This window comes from Lissotriton helveticus, chromosome 10, assembly GCF_964261635.1.
Source record: "Lissotriton helveticus chromosome 10, aLisHel1.1, whole genome shotgun sequence".
Classification (NCBI taxonomy): Eukaryota; Metazoa; Chordata; class Amphibia; order Caudata; family Salamandridae; genus Lissotriton; species Lissotriton helveticus.
Genome location: NC_136071.1, coordinates 975,540,288 through 975,564,268, shown reverse-complemented (window position 1 = coordinate 975,564,268; position 23,981 = coordinate 975,540,288). Strand labels below are relative to the sequence as shown.

General features: G+C 44.6%; 1 protein-coding gene across 2 annotated transcripts in view; it reads left to right on the top strand.

The window, feature by feature from the left end:
- Window positions 1-23,981, top strand: part of PEX1 (peroxisomal biogenesis factor 1) — a 628,515-nt gene that overhangs the window by 461,147 nt on the left and 143,387 nt on the right. For both annotated transcript variants that reach the window (XM_078663649.1, XM_078663648.1), the window contains exon 21: window positions 22,604-22,837. In XM_078663649.1, coding sequence (XP_078519775.1) covers window positions 22,604-22,837 — 234 coding nt within the window. The remainder of the gene's footprint in view (window positions 1-22,603; window positions 22,838-23,981) is intronic.

The window sequence follows — 23,981 nt, the reverse complement described above, 5'->3', positions numbered from 1 at the left end:
ATGGCCTGAGGAAGTGGTGGGGCCACGCAGCCTCCCTCCATATTAATATTAAAAAAATTGGCCACACCCCGGGGATGGGGGCCCAGAATTGGCCACGGGAGGGGGGCCCACACGTCCCTCTTCCCGTTAATAATTTTTTTCCTTCAAATTGGGGTTCAGGCCCTGGGGAATGGGGTCCCCAGGGCCCTAAAAAAGTAAAAAGAAGGGGGTCCACACTTCCCAAAAAAAAAAAAAAAGACACACGCCCCCCTCACAGAAACACAATGCAAACGCGCCCAGTGGCACGTTTTAAATTGGGGAATTAGTTCCCCTTCAATACTGGGGGTCCCTGGGGGCAAACTAGCCCACCAGATACCTCCAGAAAGCGCCTCAGGGCTGCGTTGCAAAGAGGTGGTCAAGGCCACTCCCCTTTTTACACCTCTCTGCCAGCAGCTCTGTGGCACTTACTGGAGGTACCTGGTGGGCTAGTTGGGCCCCAGGGATCCTCAGGATTCAAGGGGACTTAATCCCTCAACTTAAAACGTGCCACCGAGCGCGTTTGCACAGTGGTGAAGGGAGGGGCGATGCCTGAGGTGACATGGGTGCAAACACGCCCTGTGGAGCGTTTTAAGTTGGGGAATTAATTCCTCTTCCATCCTGAGGGTCCCTGGGGGCCACATGGCAAGTTTACACCCAGGTCACCTCAGGCCCTGCCCCCTTCCTTCACCCCTGTGCAAACTGGCCCCCTGGCGAGTTGTAGATTGGGAAATTAATTCCCCTTCAATACTGAGGGTCCCTGGGGGCCAACTAGCCCACCAGGTACCTCTAGTATGCGCCAGGGAGCTACCTTGCAGAGAGGTGTTCAGAGGCCATGCCCCTTTTTACACCTCTCTGCAACGCAGCTCTGTGGCGCTTACCAGAGGTACACGGTGAGCTAGTTGGACCCTCAGGATTCAACGGGACTTTATCCCCCAACTCAAAATGCGCCACGGGGTGCGTTTGCACAGTGGTGAAGGGAGGGGGCGGGGCCTGAGGTGACATGTGTGCAAACACACGCTGTGGCGCATTTTAAGTTGGGGAATTAATTCCTCTTCAATACTAAGGGTCCCTGGGGGCAACTAGACCACCACTTACCTCCAGTATGCACAAAACCCTAGAAATTCCTCCGTTATAGTTAGTTCAGCTAACTATAACTTGCGCGCCCGCAATGCACTGCTGATGACATAACTTATTACATCACTCATGACATGGTCAGTGACATCACTCATGACATCTCAATTGATATCACTCATGACATCTTCCAGTGAATGTGTGTTTTTCTGAAACTTAAATATGTTTTATATATGTATATGTCTAGGTTGATAGAAGAATAAATGGGTATATAAGTGTCTGAATGGATGTTTTTTTTATTGATTGTATAATGGACTGATTAAGTGTATCTTAGTGAATACATGGGTTAGTGAGTAATGTTTAAATATGTAAATATCTGTATCAGTCTCTCACTTTGTGTATAAGTGACTGCATGGGTTGTTGAGTAGCTACATGAGTGTCTATAAGGGTTATTACTTGTTTTTTCAAGTATCAGTATGAGTGTCTGAGTGTCTGTATGGTTCAGTTGGGGGTATTACTTCGTGCATAGATGCATGAATGAGTGAGTCACGGTTTGTATGTGTTGAAGACGGTATGTGTGCAGGACTGTATGGGTGGATGAGTGTGTGTTTGGGTGTGTTAGTGAGTGAATGACTGTCTCAATAGTGTCTTTATGAGTAACTACAAATATTTTAAACTAGTATATGTGAGTATTGGTGTATATAAGTGAGTATATGTGAGAGTGAGAGAATGGAAGAGTTCCTGTATGAATAAGTATGTTTCTATAAGTGATTGGAAGTGTTCCTGTATGAGTAAGTATGTATAAATGTCTGTAGAAGTAAGAGTGGTGGTGTGTGTATAACTCTATATGCCAGTAAATGGATGTTTGATTGTTTGTTAGCATGTGTGACTGTGTGTGAGCCGCGAGGCTCCTTCCCTGCCACAGCAAACAGCAGTGTCCCGGGAGTGGGCACCCCGGGACACTGCAGAAGCCAGCCCTGGGGGGGTGGCGGTCCCCAGGGCCATGACAGGGCTCCAGGAGGGGGGGCGCGCGCCCCCCTCCCAACATTAGCAAAGCCCCGGGGAGGTGGTGGTCTCCGGGGCTGGGGGGTCCGTAACGGACCCCCCAATTTACATGCTTAGTGCCCCGGGGAGGTGGCGGTCCCGGGGAGTGTGGGGGGGTGGGGGTCCACTGGGAGGCCCCCCACCCATTTCATTCAAAGCCCCGGGGGTGGTGGTCCCCGGGGCTAGGGCCCATTTGGGCCCCCACCCTACAATAAAAAATTGCCCCCTAGATTTGGCCCACCAGGGGGGCTAAATATTAATGAAGCGTGGGAGACTGCACTAAGCAGGCCTAGGGGGTCAGGGCGTTTCTACCCTGCCCCCTTTTCGTGTTTTGTGCATTTGTTTTTCTCTTTTCTTGTCCCTCGGTTCTACCAAGGCACAAGATGGCTGCCAACACTTCCTGGTTTGGAGTGTTGACGGCCAATTAGCATAAAGCTTGTGATCAGGAGGGTGCGCGGATCCTGCACGGCCATAGATATCACTATTTTTTTTAATTTGATTTTCTCAGCAACTACTGAACTGATTTACACCATTTAACAAAAAGAGTTCTTTCTGAACCAAGGGCTACCTTTTTGCCAAATTTGATGTAATTCAGTTCAGCAGTTCGGGCTGTAATTTCCTATGGAAAATTGCATGGGGAAAACATGTTTTGGGATCACCCTTTTTTCTCGGCCCCCGCTAAACGAATCACCCTGAAACATTCAAAATAGGAGCAGACCGGAGCGGGCCACGAGTTTTGAACATTTTGCGAAGATTCGTCAACCGGCGCCAATGTTATTGGGAATAGAATGTTGCGATTTTCCTATGGTAACTAGGTCCTAACTATAACTACCTACTGGCGACCTCCAGTAGGTAGTATATAGGTGGTGAGACAGCAAGGATTGAGGGCGTGCGTGGCGAGAGGGGCACATGGTGGGCCTTTTATGCACTGATTTGGGGGTGCATCCATCGAGGTTGTTATTGGACTATGGATGTCTGGTGACGTGCTGCAATTATGAAGCCTATCTGGGAAAACAATATATGCTAAAATGAAGAGATTCATAGTCCCAGAATGCACCCTTCTGACTTTTAAAAACCTATGAAAAAGTTGTTATACGAAACGCGTCGATGAGTCAGGTGCTTGTAATTCACTCTCACCGCGCATGCCCATACCATTAAAAGGCTGTTGGGAAAAAGCCTCTGTTTCACGTGTGCTGCTTAAATATTGGACGTTTTCCAGAAGAGCTGGATATATATATAGACCCGAAACGCGTAGAGTGTTTGCCTTTATACTTGCTAATTAAAAGACTTTTGGGAGATTTAAGCATTCGTTTGTTTTCTTCGAGGGATTGTTAAAGAAACCTTTTTGATTTTATTTATATATATATATATATATATATATATGTCCACAACTGGTATAATCCTTTTGAAAGAAACCAGAGTCGAGGCCCAAATGAATTCTCAGTGCTCAAGGTTTATTTGGCAAATTAAACAGCCCCAACGCGTTTCGAGGTACGCCTACCTCTTGGTCACGTGACCACATTTCTTCAGAGGTAACAGACTTGTGAGGCATCAGCACAACATTTGAAGTCAAAACTCCGCCTTGAGGGCGTGGCCACTTCCAAGGCTTTCTGGATCTTATAGTCCCGTTTTACTCAAGTGAGGTGTTGCGCTTGATACTCAGCTTACTTTTATGACCAAGTGGTTTGTAATGTAGCTCTCGAGTCCTCGCTGGCCACATCACTCTTCCAAAAATAGGCTCCTGTCCCATAGGCAACTACGTCGTTTAGGCGTCGCTGCAGGGAAGCTTCGCAGCCTCGGGTCACCCTCCGCGGCTCAGGCAAGCCGCAAATACATCCAAAGAGTTGCCTGTGTATGAAGGGGCCACTCAACAGGTATAACCTTCGCCAACTCTTTTTAATGGAAGAATTCACAGCGAGGAGGAGACCCTGCATCACACAAGCCTATTTTTGGAAGAGTGATGTGGCCAGCGAGGACTCGAGAGCTACATTACAAACCACTTGGTCATAAAAGTAAGCTGAGTATCAAGCGCAACACCTCACTTGAGTAAAACGGGACTATAAGATCCAGAAAGCCTTGGAAGTGGCCACGCCCTCAAGGCGGAGTTTTGACTTCAAATGTTGTGCTGATGCCTCACAAGTCTGTTACCTCTGAAGAAATGCCACAGGCATGAAACGCGTCAGGTTGGACTTAATTGTGTGATGCAGCGTCTCCTCCTCGCTGTGAATTCTTCCATTAAAAAGAGTTGGCGAAGGTTATACCTGTTGAGTGGCCCCTTCATACACAGGCAACTCTTTGGATGTATTTGCGGCTTGCCTGAGCCGCGGAGGGTGACCCGAGGCTGCGAAGCTTCCCTGCAGCGACGCCTAAACGACGTAGTTGCCTATGGGACAAGTGCCTATTTTTGGAAGAGTGATGTGGCCAGCGAGGACTCGAGAGCTACATTACAAACCACTTGGTCATAAAAGTAAGCTGAGTATCAAGCGCAACACCTCACTTGAGTAAAACGGGACTATAAGATCCAGAAAGCCTTGGAAGTGGCCACGCCCTCAAGGCGGAGTTTTGACTTCAAATGTTGTGCTGATGCCTCACAAGTCTGTTACCTCTGAAGAAATGCCACAGGCATGAAACGCGTCAGGTTGGACTTAATTGTGTGATACAGCGTCTCCTCCTCGCTGTGAATTCTTCCATTAAAAAGAGTTGGCGAAGGTTATACCTGTTGAGTGGCCCCTTCATACACAGGCAACTCTTTGGATGTATTTGCGGCTTGCCTGAGCCGCGGAGGGTGACCCGAGGCTGCGAAGCTTCCCTGCAGCGACGCCTAAACGACGTAGTTGCCTATGGGACAGGAGCCTATTTTTGGAAGAGTGATGTGGCCAGCGAGGACTCGAGAGCTACATTACAAACCACTTGGTCATAAAAGTAAGCTGAGTATCAAGCGCAACACCTCACTTGAGTAAAACGGGACTATAAGATCCAGAAAGCCTTGGAAGTGGCCACGCCCTCAAGGCGGAGTTTTGACTTCAAATGTTGTGCTGATGCCTCACATGTCTGTTACCTCTGAAGAAATGCCACAGGCATGAAACGCGTCAGGTTGGACTTAATTGTGTGATGCAGCGTCTCCTCCTCGCTGTGAATTCTTCCATTAAAAAGAGTTGGCGAAGGTTATACCTGTTGAGTGGCCCCTTCATACACAGGCAACTCTTTGGATGTATTTGCGGCTTGCCTGAGCCGCGGAGGGTGACCCGAGGCTGCGAAGCTTCCCTGCAGCGACGCCTAAACGACGTAGTTGCCTATGGGACAGGAGCCTATTTTTGGAAGAGTGATGTGGCCAGCGAGGACTCGAGAGCTACATTACAAACCACTTGGTCATAAAAGTAAGCTGAGTATCAAGCGCAACACCTCACTTGAGTAAAACGGGACTATAAGATCCAGAAAGCCTTGGAAGTGGCCACGCCCTCAAGGCGGAGTTTTGACTTCAAATGTTGTGCTGATGCCTCACAAGTCTGTTACCTCTGAAGAAATGCCACAGGCATGAAACGCGTCAGGTTGGACTTAATTGTGTGATGCAGCGTCTCCTCCTCGCTGTGAATTCTTCCATTAAAAAGAGTTGGCGAAGGTTATACCTGTTGAGTGGCCCCTTCATACACAGGCAACTCTTTGGATGTATTTGCGGCTTGCCTGAGCCGCGGAGGGTGACCCGAGGCTGCGAAGCTTCCCTGCAGCGACGCCTAAACGACGTAGTTGCCTATGGGACAGGAGCCTATTTTTGGAAGAGTGATGTGGCCAGCGAGGACTCGAGAGCTACATTACAAACCACTTGGTCATAAAAGTAAGCTGAGTATCAAGCGCAACACCTCACTTGAGTAAAACGGGACTATAAGATCCAGAAAGCCTTGGAAGTGGCCACGCCCTCAAGGTGGAGTTTTGACTTCAAATGTTGTGCTGATGCCTCACAAGTCTGTTACCTCTGAAGAAATGCCACAGGCATGAAACGCGTCAGGTTGGACTTAATTGTGTGATGCAGCGTCTCCTCCTCGCTGTGAATTCTTCCATTAAAAAGAGTTGGCGAAGGTTATACCTGTTGAGTGGCCCCTTCATACACAGGCAACTCTTTGGATGTATTTGCGGCTTGCCTGAGCCGCGGAGGGTGACCCGAGGCTGCGAAGCTTCCCTGCAGCGACGCCTAAACGACGTAGTTGCCTATGGGACAGGAGCCTATTTTTGGAAGAGTGATGTGGCCAGCGAGGACTCGAGAGCTACATTACAAACCACTTGGTCATAAAAGTAAGCTGAGTATCAAGCGCAACACCTCACTTGAGTAAAACGGGACTATAAGATCCAGAAAGCCTTGGAAGTGGCCACGCCCTCAAGGCGGAGTTTTGACTTCAAATGTTGTGCTGATGCCTCACAAGTCTGTTACCTCTGAAGAAATGCCACAGGCATGAAACGCGTCAGGTTGGACTTAATTGTGTGATGCAGCGTCTCCTCCTCGCTGTGAATTCTTCCATTAAAAAGAGTTGGCGAAGGTTATACCTGTTGAGTGGCCCCTTCATACACAGGCAACTCTTTGGATGTATTTGCGGCTTGCCTGAGCCGCGGAGGGTGACCCGAGGCTGCGAAGCTTCCCTGCAGCGACGCCTAAACGACGTAGTTGCCTATGGGACAGGAGCCTATTTTTGGAAGAGTGATGTGGCCAGCGAGGACTCGAGAGCTACATTACAAACCACTTGGTCATAAAAGTAAGCTGAGTATCAAGCGCAACACCTCACTTGAGTAAAACGGGACTATAAGATCCAGAAAGCCTTGGAAGTGGCCACGCCCTCAAGGCGGAGTTTTGACTTCAAATGTTGTGCTGATGCCTCACAAGTCTGTTACCTCTGAAGAAATGCCACAGGCATGAAACGCGTCAGGTTGGACTTAATTGTGTGATGCAGCGTCTCCTCCTCGCTGTGAATTCTTCCATTAAAAAGAGTTGGCGAAGGTTATACCTGTTGAGTGGCCCCTTCATACACAGGCAACTCTTTGGATGTATTTGCGGCTTGCCTGAGCCGCGGAGGGTGACCCGAGGCTGCGAAGCTTCCCTGCAGCGACGCCTAAACGACGTAGTTGCCTATGGGACAGGAGCCTATTTTTGGAAGAGTGATGTGGCCAGCGAGGACTCGAGAGCTACATTACAAACCACTTGGTCATAAAAGTAAGCTGAGTATCAAGCGCAACACCTCACTTGAGTAAAACGGGACTATAAGATCCAGAAAGCCTTGGAAGTGGCCACGCCCTCAAGGCGGAGTTTTGACTTCAAATGTTGTGCTGAGGCCTCACAAGTCTGTTACCTCTGAAGAAATGCCACAGGCATGAAACGCGTCAGGTTGGACTTAATTGTGTGATGCAGCGTCTCCTCCTCGCTGTGAATTCTTCCATTAAAAAGAGTTGGCGAAGGTTATACCTGTTGAGTGGCCCCTTCATACACAGGCAACTCTTTGGATGTATTTGCGGCTTGCCTGAGCCGCGGAGGGTGACCCGAGGCTGCGAAGCTTCCCTGCAGCGACGCCTAAACGACGTAGTTGCCTATGGGACAGGAGCCTATTTTTGGAAGAGTGATGTGGCCAGCGAGGACTCGAGAGCTACATTACAAACCACTTGGTCATAAAAGTAAGCTGAGTATCAAGCGCAACACCTCACTTGAGTAAAACGGGACTATAAGATCCAGAAAGCCTTGGAAGTGGCCACGCCCTCAAGGCGGAGTTTTGACTTCAAATGTTGTGCTGATGCCTCACAAGTCTGTTACCTCTGAAGAAATGCCACAGGCATGAAACGCGTCAGGTTGGACTTAATTGTGTGATGCAGCGTCTCCTCCTCGCTGTGAATTCTTCCATTAAAAAGAGTTGGCGAAGGTTATACCTGTTGAGTGGCCCCTTCATACACAGGCAACTCTTTGGATGTATTTGCGGCTTGCCTGAGCCGCGGAGGGTGACCCGAGGCTGCGAAGCTTCCCTGCAGCGACGCCTAAACGACGTAGTTGCCTATGGGACAGGAGCCTATTTTTGGAAGAGTGATGTGGCCAGCCAGGACTCGAGAGCTACATTACAAACCACTTGGTCATAAAAGTAAGCTGAGTATCAAGCGCAACACCTCACTTGAGTAAAACGGGACTATAAGATCCAGAAAGCCTTGGAAGTGGCCACGCCCTCAAGGCGGAGTTTTGACTTCAAATGTTGTGCTGATGCCTCACAAGTCTGTTACCTCTGAAGAAATGCCACAGGCATGAAACGCGTCAGGTTGGACTTAATTGTGTGATGCAGCGTCTCCTCCTCGCTGTGAATTCTTCCATTAAAAAGAGTTGGCGAAGGTTATACCTGTTGAGTGGCCCCTTCATACACAGGCAACCTCTTTGGATATATATATATATATATATATATATATATATATATATATATATATATATAAAAAGGTTGCTCCCGCAATTGAAGAAACCCACGCGCCGTTTTCTCTATAAGCCTTTAATGGTGAAACAGGCAGCAGCCGCAATGCTCATTTCTTCCTCAGCATAATTCTCGCCATCTACACCATACGCGTTTCGGGCGTAGTCGCCCTTGTTCACTGGTCTGGCTTCTCGGTGGACTGATAGCTTTGCAGTTTTTAAATTCGTGATTGCGGTGTTTCCTCTGTAAATCCCGCCCACATTGGTGCTATGCATTATTGTTCATGTAGTCCTTTTAAATCTCTAGTAGTGCTTGCTGTCATTTTCCTTCCGTTATTTTCACCTTCGGGTTGCTGATTTGCTGATTTGCGCTGTGGCTGGTGAGACGAGGCGCAAGAGAAGCAGCACGTTGTTTGTATACAACGAGACATTAAAATAACGCCGCCACCGCCGAGAGTCACTTACCTGCAGCGAAGGTTTCCGTTGCTCCAGCCGCCACCGCCAAGAGTCAGGAAGGCACTCGACTCCACGCGGCGGCGCGTCCAGGGGTGACGTACACGCGCCAGAGAGCGCCAACGGGGCAAATAAAGGTCTGAGAAGCCCCGCGTCGCGGGACGCGAGCGGGACGCCCGGGGCGAAGCCCGGGCAAAGGGCGGGCCCTCTACGGCCCTCATCGGCAGGAGGAGGCAGGGACAGGGCCAGAAACTCTGCTGGACTTACATGCAAGTAAGCTATACTGTCGTAAATATTCCTAAAATTAAGCATTTTATTTTGAAAAGCTAGGCTGCGAGTATATTGAAAATTATGCCTGCGAAATTGAAGGAAGCCCCACAGAATACCCTTGACAATTATCTTGTCCAGACAGTTAGGAAAATAAATACGCAAAGGAGAGACTCTCTTGGGTTAAGTCAATCCCCAGACCTTCGTTGTTTGTCCCCGACTGCATCTACCATGATTGATGATACTATTTTGCAGGATACTAACCAGGAGAACGCAACTGGCGTCCCCATTCTCCTGGATTTAAGTAGTGCACCTGATAATGCTGTCCCGGCCACTGAGACTTCCAACATACAGGCCTAGGGTGATACTGACAATGACTCTGATCAAGAGAGACATGCACGAGTAGTACCTGATGAGATGACACCGAAAGGGCGTGCAACAAGGCCGAGACGCTTATGCACCAAGAATCCTCCTAAGTTGAGTGGCCCACGCATAGGGGCAAGAAGGAAAAGGGTTACTACCCCCAAGACAAAGCAAGTAAACGCTTTGGAGGTTAATCAGAATCACACCTCCGAGGATGCCTTCTTTGAAAGGATTGCTGACTTTCTTGAACTAAAAATTAATGCCATTGTTAAACCCTTAATATCTAAATTAAACAAATTGAATGCAGAGATTAAGAGGTTGGGCGGTCTAAACACTTTGGTTGTGGATGGGGTAGAAAACATCACTAAGATAGTCACAAATTTGCCTAATAATATAGGGGGAGATGTGATCAGTGAAGTCTTTCGTGATAATGAAGGGACTCAATTGCCTGTTGATAATGTATTGCCCCAACCATTAATACCATTGACTACCAGTACTGAGGGCTCTCTTTTAGTTAACATCCCAACAGATGATATCCCTTCCGCTAGACTACCCCCAGCAACTACCCACACTACGGACACCCTACAATTTCTAGTCGAGGCCACCCCAGTGGTTCTGGTGCTAGCAAATGTACCTCCTTTGGAAAGGGGAACAGTGGAAAGCCCTACCTCCCTCACAAGTAAGGCTCTGCATTGGCTAACCAGTAACATGCGGTTAGCCCCAGGGGGGAAACATCAACTGGCAAATGTTATTAAGTCCGCAACCAGGGTCCCTTGGCTGGGAAACCGGCCGAAAAAGTTTAAAGGGGACTGCGTTGCAGTGAGCCTCTCGAATCAAGATGTTCTTCCTAACATACTGGCTAACTTATTCCCTCCCCAACGCAGACAAGGCACTGTTGTTCCACTAACCCTGAAGTTTTTTTATGGGGAGCAACAAAATGTCACTTATCCAAGGACTCCTGCGACAGGGTGGGATAGATTTTGGGATTCAAACCCTAGACGGGGGCAGGATATAAGGCATAATTCAGTGGCCCATTATCCCCTTCTACCACAGCAAAACCTTTTTGTTGAACCTCTCCAGTTATTCAATCGCTACGCCCCATTGTCTTTCATGGATCAGAACGACTGACTCTCTTTTACAGAAGACACCAACAATGAGGGTCCTTTACCTGTCCCTGTACTTTTAGACCCAAAAATCACAGGTAACAGGGTTTGTAGAATCCTGAGCTGGAATGTCGCTGGTATCAGATCTAAACTCAGCAATAAGAACTGGTTGGAGATGGTCAGATCAAACGACATTCTTGTATTTCAGGAGACTTGGGAGACGTCTGACAGATTTGTTCTAGACGGCTTCTCCCATTTCTCTGTACCTGCTGTACCTAGTACGTCCGGAAGGGCAAAGGGAGGCTTGGCTATATATATCTCTTTAGATGTCCAAGGAAAGCCAAGACAGATTAAAACTAACTCGACAAATATATTAGCGGTTGAATTAACAACACATAACTCACAGCCTATCTTATTAGTTAATTTTTATAATTCTCCTGTCAGTCAAATACTGAACGAGCATTTGGTAACTCTAGAGGATTTCTTGTCTACCCACAGCGAGAATAGTGCCCACGGCTTTGACGTGATTCTCATGGGAGATTATAATATTCACCCATGTAACATGGATTGCCGTGAGGAATATGAGGATTTTCCCCCCTACCTCTCTATTCCGCACTTTGAACATTCACCGCGTGGAGAGGCTTTGGAATCACTCCTAGCAACTTTTAATCTTTATGAATTTTCTAGTAGTAATACATGCTTGAGGTTACCAACATACGTGGGTAACAACTCTGGCACAATTGTAGACTACATTTTTTTGTCGTCTAGCATTTTGTCTGAAGTTTCAACCTATAAGGTGGAAACTTCAGTCTTCAGTGACCATAACCCAGTAATTTTAGAGATTTTAGCTCAGGGAGTTTTGGGAAAGAGAGAGACTGGAGTTTTATGTGCGACTAACCTGGTCCTGGGAGATCAGAATCGCAGGCTGAAGTGGGACCAAGTCACCCCAATCACTTTTATACAGGACACCCTGTCCAAAGTTGAGGGTGAGGTTGCAATCTGCTTGGATAATAATAACCCGGTTATTACCCTGATAGAAGCATTTAACGCCATCTGCAGCCAGGTTAACCTAGATCTGACTGTAAGGAAAAAGCCTCAGATATGCAGGGTCCAAAAATGGTTTGATTCAGATTGTTCCAAAGCTCATTCAATCCTCCTGAAGGCTTTAAAAAATAAGCCAAGAGATAAAGCACAGATAGCGTCGCTAAGGCAAAATTATAATGACGCTATCAGGAAGAGAAAATTAGAGATTAAAAAGGAGGCCTGGAACGACTTGTTGTCGCCCGATATACAGAGAGATAGTTCAAAATTCTGGGCGATAATAAACCATCCTTTTTTGCGGGTCTAGATAAGCAGAGAGCAGATTGCATTATACCTGATGAACAGTGGGTCACACACTTCAGTAATATTTATAGCTGTCCTGAAAATATCCCAGGCTGCGGAACACAATCCACACAAGCAACAGCTCCTATTTCCCTTTTTAGCATAGAAGAGGTAAAAAAAGCGATCAGCGACACTCACCCCAAAAAGGCTCCGGGCCCCGATGGGGTTCCCGCAGACTTTTTTAAGAGCGCTCCTGAATTAAGCGCCAAAATCCTAACTAACATCTTTAATGCCACAAGAGATTTTGTTTTTCCTATTAGCTGGTCAAAGTCTACTATTATACCGATCTTTAAAAAGGGCCAAAGAACAGACCCGGCCTGTTATAGGCCAATTTCCCTAATTGATTCTAGTATTAAGATCTTGGGAAGAGTCCTTTTAGGAAGACTGACCCAGCTTCTAGAAGGGAAGGGCATTTTATTGAATGCACAATATGGCTTTAGAGCCAAAAGAGGAACTTTAGATCAGTGTTTAAATTTAGAACTGATCATAAGCAAATATGTAACTGCCAAGGGGGGCTCTCTGTACATGGCCTTTATGGAACTCTCCTCAGCTTTTGACTTGGTTAACAGGGCTAAGCTGTGGGGGGTCCTCTTGGCCATGGGCATTGATGCCCCCCTGGTAGGGTACCTGGCAGAGCTACATAGAGACCTCAAGACATCGGTCAGAGTGACTAGGGAAGGAAGATGCACCTGCCACTTTGAATCAGGGAGAGGGGTCAGGCAAGGATGTATCCTTGCACCCCTTCTCTTTACACTCTATTTAAATGGCCTTGAGGCAGCTCTGGCAGTGTCCCATACTGACATCCCGCGTGCAGGAGAGATAAAGATACCTGTCCTCCTGTACGCGGATGATGCTGTCCTCTTAGCACGCTCTGGAGTGGCACTGAATAAACTCCTCTTATCCTTTGGGGATTTCATGTCCTCGCTGGACATGAAAACTAATGTAGAAAAATCCCACGTAATGATAGCAGGAGCCGCAGGCAGGAAAAGAAAGACCAAAACTTTCTTTTGTGCTGGAAAAGAGGTAAAGAGAGTTCCATCTTTCCCCTACTTAGGCGTGATCTTTGATGAAAAAGGCAAGTGGGGCCCCCAGCTTTTGGCTAAAAGCAACGCAGTAGCAAGAGCGGCTGCTGGGTTGCTTGGTTTTGCTTAGAAACTCGGAGCTCGCCCCATGGAAAGCATTATTAAGGTCTATAAATCCAAATGTCTGTCGGTCGCTCAATACGGCTCTGTTATTTGGGGGCACACTAATCATGAATATGACAATATCCAGAAAGTCGAAAACAAATTCTTGAGAACTCTGCTTTCTGTCCCCCAGTCAACTTCTACATATATAACACATACAGAGCTTGGTCTGGGCTACATTACCGACATTTTGAAGGCAGCCCCAGTTATTGGTTGGTTGAAAGTGTGGCTCAACCAGGAGCTTACTCTAAACCATCACATTCTTAAAGATTGCTTAGCCCTGGATAAAGCATATAACATTCCATGGTTAAAATATGTTAAGACGCAGTTAACTCTTGTTGGCCGTTCGGAACTTTTTTCCTCCCCACATTTGATAAATTTGGAAGACATAAACATAGTCAAAAATCTTTTGACTGATTGTTATGTCTCGGAGAGGGAAGCCACAGAGTTAAATAAATCTACGGTTAGGAAACACTGCATGTTAACATCTGTCTTAGGTATGGAACCGTATCTCTTTTTGGTACATAAACCATACCACCGTTTCCTTCTAACAAGATTTCGTCTTGACCTAATTCCCTTTATCCTGGGCAATTTTAAAAAGTGGACTAGACCTGAAAATGCTGATCCATGTGACTGCGATCACTTTTCTATTCAAGACACGACCCATTTTATCCTGTTCTGCGGTCATTATAAAGAGAGTAGAAAAAAATATTTGCTGCCTATACTGTGCAATATGGGTTTTACACAGGTAAAACCAGCTATGCTGTTCCTACAACTCTTATCGAATTTAAAAGTGGCATTTCATGTTGCTAGCTTTCTGGTTGCCGCTGCACGTATAATTAAGCATCGTTTTAGTATTAGGCACTTTGTCCCTGATTAATGTGTACCCTCTATATTTTATTGATTTTACTCTTTTTAAATATTATTGTATATTTTATTTTGTATAACGTGTTTTTAGGGTTTTTTAAACAAAAGTTTGATCTATATTATTATGTGTCATGATGAAATGTTCCCGTGCATTGCTCGCTCTTTTATGATTTTAAATAATCGAATAAAGATATTTGACTGACTGACTGAGTTCTCCATCTCACCTCAGTTCACAACAGCAAGGATGAACACAAGATCATCCACGTGTTATGCCCAGGCTGGAGGGAGAGTAGCAACTTGGTAGAGGTTCCTTTCCTGGCAGCTCATTTGCTCTATGTTGATGTACCTGAAGTGTCCAAGCAAGTACAAGTTACTTGTTCAAGGCAGCCATTCTTTATCCAACTTTAGTTGCCAAGACAGGAAGATAGAGCCAAAAGTATTGCTGCATATATTATGAAAGGCTCAGGCAAACATCCAACCAGAAAGCAGTGAATCTCTCCTTTGTTATTCCAGGCTGTGAGACAAAGTGATACAGGTCAAACCAGTTTGGGTGATTTTGTTTTTTGAATATCAGATTAAAAGGCAACAAGAGAAGAGCAAGAGATGTTTTTTCATTTGAACTGTTGTATACCTCCTTTGAAAGAATTGAATGGCAGTTAAGTGTACACCTATCCACCCTGCAACAAAAAAACAGTTTCGGGGGTGGTGGAGCTGTTATGAGTATCTGTGGGTTGGCATATTCACCCTTAAGTTTCACGTTCAAGTTTATTTTATTTATGATTATGGAACTCCAAAGAGGTCAAAGTGTAAAGTATCAAGATATATATATATATATATATATATATATATGGTGAAGCTTGTCACACCGAACCAAGAAAGTCCAATAATAGTAACAAAGAGCCGACCCACGAGGTGCTGGTGAACGGTGATTTATTTCATAAGAGCCAGCGCTGCCGCCATGACGCGTTTCGCCTCCAAGGAGGCTTGATCACATGACAAACAGCGAGCATCGAACTAGACTTTTTAAAGTGACAGTGCATTACATTGCGTCATGGAAATGAAGGAAATACTTCATAACGTAATCGCTGCGAATACATATACAACGGAAAGGTGGATAAAGCCCTAGTGGGCTACCAAGATTCAAGATTAAGTAATGTACATATTTACAACCAATTGTTTGTTTTTGAATTGGTAAAAATCAAGCTAAAAAAACATGTACAAATTACAAAGCTTGATCAAAAGGAAACACTATTATAAGTATGTACATGATAAGTAAATTCATCTATGTACATTCTGGAGTGTTGAAAACCCAAATATTCCGATATGTATAAGAAAATATATAATATTTACAAGTAGTGCAAATAATGAAAAATTCAATAGCAGCAAATGGATGACACAAAGAAAATATGCTTTCAAAATTAAGCCCAAGTGGGCGAGTCACCTTAATAGTCGTAGGCATATATAGTGCGTGATATAAAGTGCAAGGTTTAATAAAGTGCAAAATATTTGTCATTAGGTGATTCCAAAGTTAAAATCAGAAACAATTGTATACTGAAGATAAAAAAGAGAAGAATTCATCATATGTACATCAGGAAATAAGTTTTACAGGGAACAGTTCAATTATCATTAAAATGTCCAGACAGGCATAAGCAGGCATATAAAGAGAGGTTCTAGAGGCAAGTATAAAGGTCTTCCCTGTCATTGAGGCCATTTGGATTTTTGGTGTTCAGTTCCAAAATATATCGGGTCTCAAGGAGACGGAGCTTAGCCTCGCGGTCACCTCCTCTCCTCGAGGCCTCAACACAATCAATTAAAAAGAATAGAAGTGAATCAGGGACACCTAGGTGTTTGTCCTGGAAATGCCTAGCAACCGGATAATTTTGGTCATGTCCAGAAATTGCCCGTATGTGTTGGAGTATTCTCTTGTGGGCGGGCAGCTTAGTGCTGCCCACATACTGAAGCCCACAAGGGCACTCCAACACATAGACGGCATATTCTGTTTTATATGTAAGCCATTTAGAAATGGCAGTAGGACGCTCACAAAAAGGACTTTTGAAATGTGTCCTATTGCTGCCAAAGCGGCAGGCTTTACATTGGGGGCAGGTCTTGAAACCCTTCCTCAATGCTGACCAGGTTGTAGAGATCTTAGGTTCTAAAGTGTTGTTAACTAAAGCCTTGGACATTGAGGGAGATCTTCTAAAAGTAAGAATCGGTTTGGTGTCCACCATGTGACCAATCACAGGGTCACTGCGAACTAGATTCCAATTCTTAGTGATTATTTTACGAAGAGCCCCATGTTGTCTGTTAAATGTTAGAATAGCTCTGGAAGAACAACTTTGGACATCCTTAATTGCATCATTATTCAGTTGAGCACCTCTCCTTTTAGGTATAAGTGCTTCCTGCCTGCTTACTGAGTTGGAACGTGTGATGGCCTTGGTCAGGGTTTCAGTAGAATAGCCTCTAGCCAAGAAGCGTAATCTGCATGCCTCCTGCGCAGCCGCGCATTCGGCATCTGTACTGCAGATTCTTCTAATTCGGAGCATTTCCCCAAAGGGAATGCTCCGAATTAGGTGTGCTGGATGTTGGCTATTGGAATGTAAGATGGTATTTCCTGCACTCGGCTTTCTGTACAATCTGGTGTTGAGGCTGGTACCCTCCACAATTACCTCAACGTCTAAGAAACAGATAGACTCAGAGCTAAAGTTCGCCGTAAAATCAAGATTAACGGTGTTTAAATTAATCAAATCAACGAACTTTCTGGCCTCTTCCTCACTTCCCCTCCAAATTAAGAACACATCATCAATGTAACGTAAATACAAAACAATATTGTGAGAAAAGAAATCATGGTGTTGACCGACTAGGACCTGTTCCTCCCACAGCCCGACGTGAAGACACGCATAGCTAGGCGAGAAACAGGCCCCCATCGCCACACCCCTGACTTGATGGTAAATTACGCCATTGAAAATGAAGAAATTTTGTTCTAGGCACATTCTGGTCATATCGACCAGCATTTTATTGTGTGCCGTGGGGAGAGGTAAGTCTTTGTTCAAGTAATGGTCCAAAGCCCTGAGTCCATCCTCATGTCTGATTGAGGTATAGAGGGATGAAACATCCAAAGTCACAAGTATCATGTTGTCCTCCCAAATGAAGTGTTCAATTTTTGCAAGAAAATCAAAAGAATCCTTGACATAGGAAGGAAGATTTTTTACATGGCTTTGCATATATATCTCCAAGGAAACCTCCAGCAGCGCGGAAGGAAGAGGCCACAGGCAGGGAATTCGAGTGCGGTTTCTTTAATATTTACAGCAGGTGTGGCATGATGCATTTCGGCTTGGTGTGCCTTCTTCGGATGCCGCTGATATATATTTTCCAAACAAATTGCCCCAAAGCAACGAGGACGCTCTCACCGCTTTATTCAAATGGAAAACAAACCTCCCTGGGTAAGCCAGTCCCACTGTCGCCAAAAGAAAGTGTCCTTAATATATGGGGGGCCACGGACCTGAACGAACTGGAACTACAGTGGGCGGCATTGGGTTTCCTGCTTGCTAAGCGTTCCATTGCTATGAAGTGGGGCTCTCCCGAGGGGCCGCTGGTGGTGGGCTGGATGGCTGAGATGGACAGCAGTGTACAAAACTAGAGGTTGCCCCACGAAGTGGGATAAGAAATGGGGACATTGGAATAAATACCGTGGTGAACTCTGTGACTCTCCGACAGCTGAATTAGCCATGACTCTGGCTGGACCCTTATGTCGAAATGTACGCTGATTTATTATCCTGATTACTCTGTAATTTGATTCAAATTTGTCGTTTACATGTGACTGATTTATTGACTCTGCTTTTTCTTACCAATAAAATCTTATGTTAAAAAAAAAAACAAATGGAAAACAAACATCGGCATTACATGAAAGATTCTCCAACCTGACGCGTTTCGAGGCTCCTGCCTCTTAGTCATAGGTAAATGAGCATTCACTCCGCAGATGTCTCTGATTGTTCTTAACATGCCTCATTTACATACCCTTAGTGGGCCGTGCTTAGTGCCTACGTGATTGTAGTTGCATGCTAGGACTTGTAGTCCGTTTCAGAGTTCATTAATTATTTTGCCATTGGTGGGCTCCGCTTTGTAAATGAAAATGTTTCTCTTTGTTGCCCTCCAGTGGGCCATGTTGCCGAGCAAGTGTCCCATCATGCAATAGGATGATTGCACTAAGCAGACGCCCACTGGGGTCATGAAAGAAATAAATAATGCCGGAAATAAGTTGGTGTGAGCCTTATGTTCCAGCAGCCCATGAAGAAGAGGCCTTGCAGCCTTGAAACGTGTTGGCAAGAATAATTACAGTTGGAGCAGGGAGACTAACTTCATTTTAATGCTTGATGGTGAAACGCTGTTAAGTGCCTTCTGAAATGCTTTAGGGCACTTTGGTTTGAAATACTTACACACGGAGGCCCGGTCGTGCAGAGGAGCACCATCGCCAGTGGCAGAGGCTGCGATGTTGTACTGTTCGACATTATTGCAGCACAGCATTTTATATGCAAATTAGTGAGTCTTCTTTCTCCGATACCTACTAAGGTAATAACAATTGCTTTTGAAATGTGGAACGAACATTGAACTTACTAAAAGTGAAACTTTAGTACACACTACGGACTCTACGTCCCATCATGCAATAGGATGATTGCACTAAGCAGACGCCCACTGGGGGCCATGAAAGAAATCAATAATGCTGGAAATAAGTTGGTGTGAGCCTTAATGAATGTTCCAGCAGCACATGAAGAAGAGGCCTTGCAGCCTTGAAACGTGTTGGCAAGAATAATTAGTTGGAGCAGGGAGACAAACTGTATTTTAATGCCTGATGGTGAAACGCTGTTGAGTGCCTTCTGAAATGCTTTAGGGCACTTTGGTTTGAAATATATATATTTATATACCACAGCAATACAATAAAAAATACATATGACTAATACATAGAAGATAAAAATCACCCACATACGAAAGTATCAGCATCTCCGAGCTACGGACTGATGCACCTTCTTATAATTTTAAAAAGCACTGAAAACAATTAAAAATTATATCACAAAATATTTCATTAGGGGATCAAAAAGTGATTGTAGTACTTCTGAGGCTGAGGGGCTAGATAACTGTAAACAAATTGTTCTCAGCAATTTCTGCCACCATAACAAAGCAGGACAGTTAAATAAATAATACAGAAGAAGACATTTTACACTTTTATTGGAGGTCCTTCGTGGTAAGATTCCTCCCTCCTTGCTGTATGGTTCAGAACTGATTGAGGTATTGAGATGGGGCTTTTTAAACACAGTGGAAGGTTGAATTCTTAAAAGCCTGGCCTCAGTTGATCCGGCATTCTCGGAGGCTACCCTTTGGCTAGAGAAGAACCTGGGCACAGGACCTCGCAGGGGTAGTGCGTTGGGCCGGGGATTTAGCGAAGGTTCTAGTTGCGAAAATAAAATTTAGAAGGTCTAAAATAAAATTAATTAATCTATAGAAATGTTATGATGGTGATAGATTTGTTGCAATTAGACAAGTGATTGATTTTTACTCTTAAGTCGCACCAATTAAATGCTACTTTGAAACAGGCCACCTGGTCCTTAAGTATTTGTATGGACAGGGAAGTCTTTTCCTTGAAGAAGGGCTACCTTCCGGCTATTGATTCCTGATTGATAAATAAAGTACAGGCTTATATTTCATGGAATCTGCCGTAGGGAGTGCGCCGCTTAGGGCTACTTTGGAGGCAAGGCATGCTTCCTTTAAATCCCCTCCTGCCTGTATACTGTGTGATATCATTAAACCTCACATGCCATTTATACATGACCTCCACTCATATTCCATTCAAGGCAAGACCTTAACCAGAAGGTGTCGATAGGCTTCCTCTAGGGCCAGTAGGCTTTCTCCAGGGCTAGTAGGCATTCTCCTGGGAAAGAGTTCAAGTAAAAAGGCCTGTTCTCTTGCACTGCTATTCCACTAGTAGCCATCAAATAGTTTGGGTTGACAGGGGCAGTAGCTACACTTATTCAGAATCCATTATCTACATTGGATGTACCCCTGACATATTGCAGAGCACTAATAATGAATAGTTCAGAAAAGATGGAGCTGCTAAAGTGGATGGAATCACATGAGTCGCATTCACTGAAATAACACTAGGGCAATGTAGGGAACCCCATTCCCCGACTCCTGCACTTACCTGGAGAAAACACCGGGAATCCATCCTTGTTGCTCCCAGAGTGTTACCAAAGCCTGCAAAAGAAACAAGAGCGGAAGGGCTGGATTGGATATCAGCACCACTGAAAGTGAGAAAGGACTTTCCTTTTCAGGTTCCATGGGGCAGGACGAATCTGGCAAAAGGGAGGAAAGGCCAGGAAATTGGCGTGCAAAAGGATGCCACAGGAATCCAACAGCAGGAGACCAAAGGGACTCGGCAGGAGGTTGTGGACACAACAGGAGAGCAGTGAGCAGGTTACCCCGGTATCCGATGACCTCAATGATCCCCCAGAGACGTGAACAGAGGATTGTTGGATGCCGCCAGAGGAGACTTGCATGCCGGCCACAACTAAGGAGAGTTGTGGCAGAGCGCCATCCGAAGGAAAGACCTGTGAGGTGAGAGAAGAAAGAAAATTGGGTTAGCACTGGATCTGGAAGAAAGGAGGTCCTTAGTTCATCCTATTATACGTGTGTTACGAAGTACCTAATAAAACGCCACTATTAGTAAATCTAACCTGCCTCCGAGCCATGTATCTGCACATCCCCCTCCTAGAGGTGGTGTCAGAAGTGGGATATGGAGGCTTTCACTAATGGCATGGCTGAGAGCCAGCAACGACTGGAGAAACTCGTGGAGAAATTCATAACATCTGCCGCAGAGGAGAGGGACACCTTCCAGAAAGCTATCATCAACCAGATTGAAAATCTTTAGATGTGGCCTGGACCCCAAAATGCGGCCATTGGATACCTAGTCGATGTGTTAGGCCAACAGAGGGGCCATACCGCCTTGCCTTCAGAAGTTGTACAAAAATGTGTGAGGGAAGAAGACCCTGATTAATGAAGAAATAAGAGACAAACACTGTTTCACTGTGTAGGCCATGTAGACCTTTTCCTAAGTAAACTGATACGGGATTAAAATATTTATTCCATATCTCCAATTAGAAAATGGCTACCAAAGCAAAAGTGTTTCAGTGTTTTTTTAATATGTCATCTGTCCCAGATATGTCTGGTAGCCACCATATGATTTATTCTCGAACAACCAGCTTCACCAACCCGGTCCATATTCATAATCCAAACCTTTTCTGACAGTGTCCAGTATTAAAATTATTTCTCAATAAGTTAGTGTCTCCACAGCGAGACTCGGACGCAGACTTATTGGGAAATAATTTGACTACTGGACACCGGTCAAAAAGATTTGAATTATGAATACGGTTTAGATTGTTGGAAGCTGGTTGTTCTCGGCAATAAATCATATGGTGGCTATTAGACATATCTGGGACAGATGACATTATTGAGTACTGAATCAATTTCCTGGATTCAGTTTGGTTAGGCCTTGATGAAGTCTTCGGTAAATAAATTACAGTGAGACGAAACACGTGTTGGCTACGACCTTATTGCTACGAGTTTTGTATGATAATTTTGCTAAATCCATATGAAGATTTAATTAAAAATAAAGAGAAACCAACAATTACAACGTTACATGGACTATTAAGTCTTAGGATATTTACTTGGTGCTCAGGATCTTTTTTGTGAATTACGTTTTGCGGGCGCTTCTTGACCTCATACTTGGAAGGGTTTAGTGGCCTCTTCTGGTTCTTGAGCACCACTGTGAAGGTGCTATTTGGGACACTATAATACATATTTTTGTGCGGTCTTTACACTGCCACTTCTGTTTGTGTTTTTATCTAATCAGAGTGGGTTTATTGAGTTAGTATGGGAACTTCCCTCCCAAATTAGCAACTCCATTTCTGACACTCTAACACATGCATGGTGCATACATTTTCTTGACTTTTAGCTATATTATCTTTGTACGCAGGCCCACTTTGCCCATTATTGATTTCATCCCACATATCTGATTGTGAAACATGGTGGTCCATTGGTTTAGCCCCTGAGATATGACACCTGGTGTGAATTCTTTTAGCTTTTATGCATGGATGGGTGGGGTGATGGAACACATGCATGTGTGCATAAGGGACTATTTGTAGAGCATGACTCTACATAGAGCGCAAAGGAGCAATGAAAAAGGTTGTGAGGCCTGAGGAATTATTCAAGATTGTTTACAGTGAGAGAATGGGCAAACTATTTTGGACAAGGCAGTTCATTATAAGTGCAAAACAGAATAAACGTTAAGATCATCTGTGTAATGCAGTTTGCCTGTGTCTTCAATGGCGATTTATTATTATTTTATTAATTTATATTTTTTATACATTTTCATTGTCTTTCAGGATACAGGGTCTGGTTCGGATAGTGACATCAGCTTGTCATCTATGATTTTTGTTAACCACAGTAGTGGATCTGATGATTCAAATGGAGATGGAGAAAGCGGCTTAGACCACTCCCTTATGTCCTTGGAGACTTCAGAACCACCGCTTCCTGGAGAGCCTCGATCCAACATGTGGCGCCTTTACTTCGGAAGCTCCTATGAATCAGAGCTCGGAAATGGGACTCCTTCTGATTTGGTAATTGACCACAATATTACACCTTTGTGAGACTGGCTGTCTTATTGTGTTCTGACTTATTTCCACACTATCCCACTACTCTTCTCTCTTCTACAGTTGTGCCGCCAAAATTTCTCTTCAAGGTTTTATCCGAACTGCTTTTGAGAGCCTTAAAGTAAATACTATTCTGTAGGACTATCACTCCATTGTAAAACTTTCTCTGTTGCTAAACTTCTAGCGAGAGTTTGGTGCAACAGGCCCTCCTATGTTTTTGCTTCATCAGATATGAAAACATAAACCCACCCGTGTTTATCAGATACCAATAGCATGGGATAGTGATTAGGACATTGAAAACATCAAGGGCATTGAGTTCAAACCTGGGTGAAATTTTAAGCATGCAAGAGTAATTGGAGTAATTATACATTACTCTTTTGACGTGAAATTGCTGAAAATTATGCAGTTACTCCCATTCGCATAATTATGCCTAATTTGCCACAAAAAGCCTACCGCAGGAAAACAGGAACAGTCAAATTAGCAAGTGTGAGCGGCTGCTGCTCTTCACGTTTTGTTGCATTTAGCAATATTTTGGAAGCGAGGTTGCATTTTGCACTAATACGCTCTACTCGTAATTCCACGTAATCTCACTTAATTTTGCTTTAATTTTGTGCAATTGCGCTACAGCAAATTACACAAATTATGTACACCCCTAATTGAAATCTTGAGCCTGTTGTAGCCAGCAAAAGGTTCCCATTCTCTGTGTCCTCTGGGTGAAATCCAACTTAAATACAGACAAGACTAAGTTCTGCTACTAGGTAGTCTTAAAACTTCCATATTGGATCTCACTTTGTCACAGGCTAAAAATATTTTTTCTAATTTTCAAAATAAAGCTTTTAATTGATAGCATTTACTAGTGGATGCAAATCAGCCAGCTAAAAAAAACTATGAACAAAAATCACCCATAGCAAGTAATAATGAAAAAGGTATTTTGTGTCCACTTTATTCTTTGATCTCTCTACCAGTCTTTACTATATGTATCATGCCATTCATGATTGATTCTTAGTTTATGAAACGTGGTGAGAATTATTTTCGGGATTGTACATGGCATGGAATTTAAACTTGATATTATACATGAATGTTGCAGTCCAGCTCAAAATATGCAGCTCTT